This window comes from Haematobia irritans, chromosome 3 (genome assembly GCF_050003625.1).
Source record: "Haematobia irritans isolate KBUSLIRL chromosome 3, ASM5000362v1, whole genome shotgun sequence".
Classification (NCBI taxonomy): domain Eukaryota; kingdom Metazoa; phylum Arthropoda; class Insecta; order Diptera; family Muscidae; genus Haematobia; species Haematobia irritans.
Window position 1 is genome coordinate 207,241,627 of NC_134399.1, and position 7,110 is coordinate 207,248,736.

The 7,110-nt window shown below is 25.4% G+C and overlaps 1 protein-coding gene across 1 annotated transcript; it reads right to left on the reverse strand.

Annotated features, from left to right (window-relative positions):
* Positions 1-3,190: 3,190 nt before the first annotated feature.
* On the reverse strand, positions 3,191-4,564 carry Fcp3C (Follicle cell protein 3C). Its single transcript, XM_075302401.1, has 3 exons — positions 4,433-4,564; positions 3,793-4,367; positions 3,191-3,645 (listed from the first exon to the last, which is right to left on the reverse strand). The coding sequence occupies exons 1-3, from the start codon at positions 4,434-4,436 to the stop codon at positions 3,469-3,471; spliced, it is 756 nt and encodes a 251-aa protein (XP_075158516.1). The 5' UTR covers positions 4,437-4,564; the 3' UTR covers positions 3,191-3,468.
* Between the last annotated feature and the right edge of the window lie 2,546 nt (positions 4,565-7,110).

The window sequence follows — 7,110 nt, forward strand, 5'->3', positions numbered from 1 at the left end:
GTTTGTTTTCTTTATTGCAATACGATTACTTATGGTTAGGTTAGGTGGCAGCCCGATGTATCAGGCTCACTTAGACTATTCAGTCCATTGTGGTTAACTTCTCTCTTATCACTGAGTGCTGCCCGATTCCATGTTAAGCTCAATGACAAGGGACCTCCCTTTTTTTAGCCGAGTCCGAACGGCGTTCCACATTGCAGTGAAACCACTTAGAGAAGCTTTGAAACCCTCAGAAATATCACCAGCATCACTGAGGTGGGATCCACCGCTGAAAAACTTTTTTTTAGTGTTCGGTCGAAGCAGGAATCGAACCCACGACCTTGTGTATGCAAGGCGGGCATGCTAACCATTGCACCGTGGCTCCCTACGATTACTTATAGAAATAAAAAAACAAATTTATAAATATTAAATAAATGTAAATAATTTTTTCTTATACATATTTCAAAATGAACTGGGGAAGTTCCAGTACACCCATTGTACTCTGTAATTTCGACACACTTTTAATTTTTTTTATATCGACTCGAATTGAATGGATATATATAATTCCGTAAAAATCTAAAGGTCTTTTAATTAATCGACCCTATTTTTCTCCCCCAAAAATATGTTTTTTTGCAAACGAAACCACCAGCTAAAAAACAGTTCCTGAAACTGAGTCCCAATGCTGCGACGAATATTTGTAGAAAACAAAAGGATGAGTCTCAAAAAATTTGCCACAGTTGGTAGAATTCTACCAAAAATGGTAGAGTTTTACTGTTTGGTAGATTGGTAGAATTCTTGTAATTTTTTTGGAAAATATACCTCTCCAAGTAAGAGGTACATCAATTTTGTATAGAAATAAAATTTTGACCAACTTTTCAATATAATTTCTATAGAAATAATATTTTGCGAAAATTTTCTATAGAAATAAAATGTTGATAACATTTTCTATAGAAATAAAATGTTGATAACATTTTCTATAGAAATAAAATTTTGACAGAATTTTCTATAGAAATAAAATTTTGACAGAATTTTCTATAGAAATAAAATTTTGAGAGAATTTCCTATAGAAATAAAATTTTCACAAAATTTTCTATAGAAATAAAATTTTGACAAAATTTTCTATAGAAATAAAATTTTAGAATTATTTTTCATAGTTTCGGCTATATATCGATTAAAAAACATAGATATGATGTTTTTCTTTTATTTTTAAAAATAAAAGAAAAACATCATATCTATGTTTTTTAATCGACATATAGCCGAAACTATGAAAAATAATTCTTAAAGATAAATAAAAAGGTCTACGATAGTCATCCAGAAATATAAATAAAATTTTGACAAAATTTTCTATAGAAATAAAATTTTGACAAAATTTTCTATAGAAATAAATTTTTAAGAAAAATTTCCAAAGAAATAAAATTGAGAAACTTCTATAGAAATAAAACTTTGACAAAATTTTTTATAGAAACAAAATTTTAAAAAAATTTATAGAAATAAAATCTTGACAAAATTTTCTATAGAAATAAAATTTTGACAAAATTTTCTATAGAAATAAAATTTTGACAAAATTTTCTATAGAAATAAAATTTTGACAAAATTTTCTATAGAAACAAAATTTTGAAAAAAATTATAAAAATAAAATCTTGACAAAATGTTCTATAGAAATACAATTTTGACAAAATGTTCTATAGAAATAAAATTTTGAAAAAAATATCTATAGAAATAAAATTTTGAAAAAATTTTCTATAGAAATAAAATTTTGACAAAAATTTCTATAAAAATAATATTTTGACAAAATTTTCTATAGAAACAAAATTTTTTATAGAAATAAAATTTTGAAAAAAAATTCTATAGAAATAACATTTAGAAAAAATTTTCTATATAAACAAAATTTTGACAAAATTTTCTATAGAAATAAAATTTTGACAAATAAATAATCGGGTGTTGTTGTTAATGTGGTATTACAATGGACTACGCCAGGATTAAAAATCCGACTGCCACTTTAACCCAACATAACCAGACTATTCAGTCCATTGTGATACCACAAGTTCTGTGCTTCTTATCAATGAGAGCTGCCGTTTCTACTTTAAAATTTTCTATTTAAAATGCCGTTTCTATTTTAAAATTCACTAAAATTTACGAATTAGTTCCTTCCCTTAACAAAATATGAAAGAGTCTGCTGGAAACAGCAGTCGATGTCGGCAGTTATATTTATGTAATTCATGGCCTAACGAACAATTTTAAGGCTGGTACTATGATCGCCTGGATATATTCCCGGTATTATCATTATTATTAAACATTTTGTCAAAATTTTATTTCTATAGAAAATTTTGTCAAAATTTTATTTCTATAGAAAATTTTGTCAAAATTTTATTTCTATAGAAAATTTTGTTAAAATTTTATTTCTATAGAAAATTTTGTTAAAATTTTATTTCTTTAGAAAATTTTGTCAAAATTTTATTTCATTTCATTTTGCATTTCATTTCATTTATTAAACATCAATACAAAGGAAGCCACTAATTCTTTAGAAAATTTTGTCAAAATTTTATTTCTATAGAAAATTTTGTCAAAATTTTATTTCTATAGAAAATTTTGTTACAATTTTATTTCTATAGAAAATTTTGTCAAAATTTAATTTCTATAGAAAATTTTGTCAAAATTTTATTTCTATAGAAAATTTTGTCAACATTTTATTTCTATAGAAAATTTTGCCAAAATTTTATTTCTATAGAAAATTTTGTCAAAATTTAATTTCTATAGAAAATTTTGTCAAAATTTTATTTCTATAGAAAATTTTGTCAACATTTTATTTCTATAGAAAATTTTGCCAAAATTTTATTTCTATAGAAAATTTTGTCAAAATTTTATTTCTATAGAAAATTTTGTCAAAATTTTATTTCTATAGAAAATTTTGTCAAAATTTTATTTCTATAGAAAATTTTGTCATAATTTTATTTCTATAGAAATTTTTGTCAAAATTTTATTTCTATAGATAATTTTGTCAAAATTTTATTTCTATAGAAAATTTTGTCACAATTTTATTTCTATAGAAAATTTTGTCAACATTTCATTTCTATAGAAAATTTTGTCAAAATTTTATTTCTATAAAAAATTTTGTCAAAATTTTATTTCTATAGAAAATTTTGTCAAAATTTTATTTCTATAGAAACGTGTTTTCTAAATCACTAAAATAGTTTTTTATTTTTAAAAATATGTATTTCACTTATTTTTTGTTTTTCCCGATTAGAATTTATTATTCCTAGTTTTTTGTTTTAATTTTTTGGGTTATTTTTACAATAAATATAAATAAATAAAATAGTTGAATTTAAAGGAGATTTTCAATTGATCCATTCTTTCTTTCTCACCTGGATTTCGTCATGATTTTACGGGAATATGTTTAGTTTCATTTACATTTTTTAATCTTGAGAAAGTTCGACAGAAACAAAATAAAAAAATTTTTTATTCATATAAACCTATATTAAGACAGTCCCACAATCATTTACAACAATAGGGCTCACGATTTCGACAACAGTACTCACGCCCAGCTGCTAACTTAGTGTTAATCCATTTGTCCTCACAATTTTTAATTAATAAATTTGCCCGCTCCCTATATATATCATAATCTAGGGCAGCACATAATATATTGGCAGAATTAGGTATATGTTGGACAAGCTGGAAAAGAAGATATAAAAAGATACAAAGATAATTCCCACTGAGATTTATCATATTTAGATTAGTTGTAATTCGCTCGAGATCGGCCACTTAAAGGCATTGAATTGTTTAAATAAATAGTAATAAAAATAAATATATCGTCCTTACCTCTTGTAAACATTTAGTTTGACATTGTTTTTGGCCCACACCATTGCATGGAAATTTTTTCTCCAAAGAATTAGAGATGACAGCTTCACCCCTTGGTGGTTGATCACTTGATCCTTTGGTCAATTGTGATGAAAGAAATATACCACATGTACAAGGTGTACTATTTGTATCCCTATGTCGAGTAGAATTCGTTGCAAACGGTTTGTGTAAATTTGCACTAGTATTTTGTATGGTATCTATCGACGACGTAGATGATTCTTCCAAGTTTTTAAGCGATGCTGTTGATTTCATCTCCTCCACCAAAGTACGTTTCTCTTCATTTGATAATGAATTTATAGCACTTTGTGTAGAAGCTCTCATTTCGGTCTCTATGGGATATTCTGTACTTGCTGTAGACCATTCTTTGTCTACGGATAATTTGGATGAAATTTTGTATTGGGAATCTTTGATTTTGCCCATTGCATTATTCTTGTAATTAGTTTTACTTATAGCCGCTTGTGCCAGTACAGATGAGAGAATTGTTAGTAGTACTAGAAGCCTATGTAAACTTAGTCGTTTAATTCCATCAAATAATTCTGCATATAGATTAGGGATAATTTATTTTTTTATTATAAATATAACCAAAAGAATCTTCACTTACCCATTTTATCCACCTAACTGTATTCATTGATTCGTAACTGCAAAGCTTTTATCTCTTCACCAGCTCCAATTTTACCATAAAAAAGATTTGTCGTGCGAGCGTTTAGGGTGGTATGATCTCTAAAATTTGCTTAGTTAAGTGTAATATTTCTCTGTTAAGGTTAATACCAAGACCAGTATTGCTTTATAAACATTTTCTTTTACAACTTGTTACATATTGTAACAAGATCACTTGAACTTGAACAATAGTTCATGTTTACATACTTGTTTACATTTGTTTTTAAAATTTTGAAATCAGTTACTGGGTCATGAATGTTAATGTGAAAATGCATCGTTATTTTCTAGAGAATATGAAATGTGAGAAAGTGAAGAGCCAAATTTTGGCCATTGATTTGAATAATTTATAATGAGTACTAAAATTTTTACACACGCAAGGTGGATACACGGAATGAAAATTAAATAACATTTAAATATTATTCCCTACCCAAAGGGTGAAGGATAGGAAAATTAGACTTATATTTATTGTAAAAATAACCAAGCGTATAGGTTACAAAAATAACATTACATATATAAATATTTAACCAAAATAAAAATTAAAAAAAAAACTAGCAATAATAAATCCTAATCGAGAAAAACAAAGAATAAGTGAAGATACATATATTTAAAAATAAAAACTATTTTAGTGATTTAGAAAAAACGTTTATATACAGAATTTTGTATAGAAATAAAATTTTGACAAAATTTTCTCAAGGAATAAAATTGTGACAAAATTTTCTCTAGGAACAAAATTTTGTCAAAATTTTCTATAGAAATAAATTTTTGTCGAAATTTTCTATAGAAATAAAATTTTGTCAAAATTTTCTATAGAAATAAAATTTTGTCAACATTTTCTAAAGAAATAAAATTTTGACAAAATTTTCTATAGAAATAAAATTTTGACAAAATTTTCTATAGAAATAAAATTTTGATAAAATTTTCTATAGAAATAAATTTTTGATAAAATTTTCTATAGAAATAAAATTTTAACAAAATTTTCTATAGAAATAAAATTTTAACAACATTTTCTATGGAAATAAAATTTTGACAAAATTTTCTATAGAAATAAAATTTTGACAAAATTTTCAATAGAAATAAAATTTAGACAAAATTTTCTATAGAAATAAATTTTTTTTTTTTTTGATCTCAGCTTAAAGCCATGCATTGACTAAACTACAAGTGTAGCTTAACCAACAGAGGAAAAGTATGCTTGTCAAATTTATTTGGGCAAAGCCCTATAGACTGCAAGATGGTTGGATGTACAGCTGTTTCGGAATTACCACATTCCTCATCAGCATCCTCTACTTGCAGCAAAACTATCAACCAATTATCAGAATAAATTCGGGTAATTCACTCAACCCAACGTGAACTACACTAGAACCTCCCGAAAAAGGGTTTGATAGTCGGCTACTGCCTAAACAAATTTGCCTAAACATCCAACCATCTTGCAGTCTATAGGGCTTTGCCCAAATAAATTTGACAAGCATACTTTTCCTCTGTTGGTTAAGCTACACTTGTAGTTTAGTCAATGCATGGCTTTAAGCTGAGATCAAAAAAAAAAAAAACAACAATAACGATTGAAGAGAAGCCAACAATAACAAACAAAACGAATGAAGATAAAATTTTGATAAAATTTTCTATAGAAATAAAATTTTGACAAAATTTTCTATAGAAATAAAATTTTTTGACAAAATTGTCTATAGAAATAAAATTTTGTTATTTTTTTTTTTTGCAACCGGTTGCCACTCGAGCCAAAAATAATCTACCAAAACTTGGAGACAATTTTACCAAACAAGAAAATCCTATTATGCAGAATTTTATGTCTATAAAATATTTTGACAAAATTTTATTTCTATATAACATTTTGACAAAATTTTCTCTCTATAGAACATTTTGTCAAAATTTTATTTCTGTAGAAAATTTTTACAAATTTTTATTTCTATAGAAAGTTTTGTCAACATTTTATTTCTATAGAAAATGTTGTCAACATTTTGTTTCTATAGAAAATTTTGTCAAAATTTTATTTTTAAATATTTATTTAAGGTTTAAGGTTGCAACCCTGTCAGAGACAAGAGGATTTTTAAATATTACAATTTGTTGTTCGCTAGACCTTGAAGTCAAAAAGTATTACATTACACGCCGATAGCAGTTTTAGCTGATTTTTCAATGAGTAGTGTCATGGTTAAATTGGTTTGTTTATGCAACCATAAGTCTTTGTATACTTTTTGTTTTCGGCTCTCCGAACGTCTGATACAAATCTCCATATTTTAAAGGATATTTGGTACAAATTGCAATTGGTAGAAACTTAAATTATTTTGATAATCGAAAATTATTATTTTTTTTTGTTTTTTGAAATTAGGGAAAAGATTTTATATAGAAATTTTGACGAAATTTTATTTCTATATAACATTTTGACAAAATTTTCTCTCTATAGAACATTTTGTCAAAATTTTATTTCTGTAGAAAATTTTTACAAATTTTTATTTCTATAGAAAGTTTTGTCAACATTTTATTTCTATAGAAAATGTTGTCAACATTTTGTTTCTATAGAAAATTTTGTCAAAATTTTATTTTTAAATATTTATTTAAGGTTTAAGGTTGCAACCCTGTCAGAGACAAGGGGATTTTTAAATATTACAATTT

Coding starts and splice junctions, on each gene's coding strand:
- Fcp3C (XM_075302401.1), bottom strand. Junction 3,646..3,792: donor AAACTAAATGTTTACAAGAG/GTAAGGACGATA, acceptor CTTCTTTTCCAG/CTTGTCCAACATATACCTAA.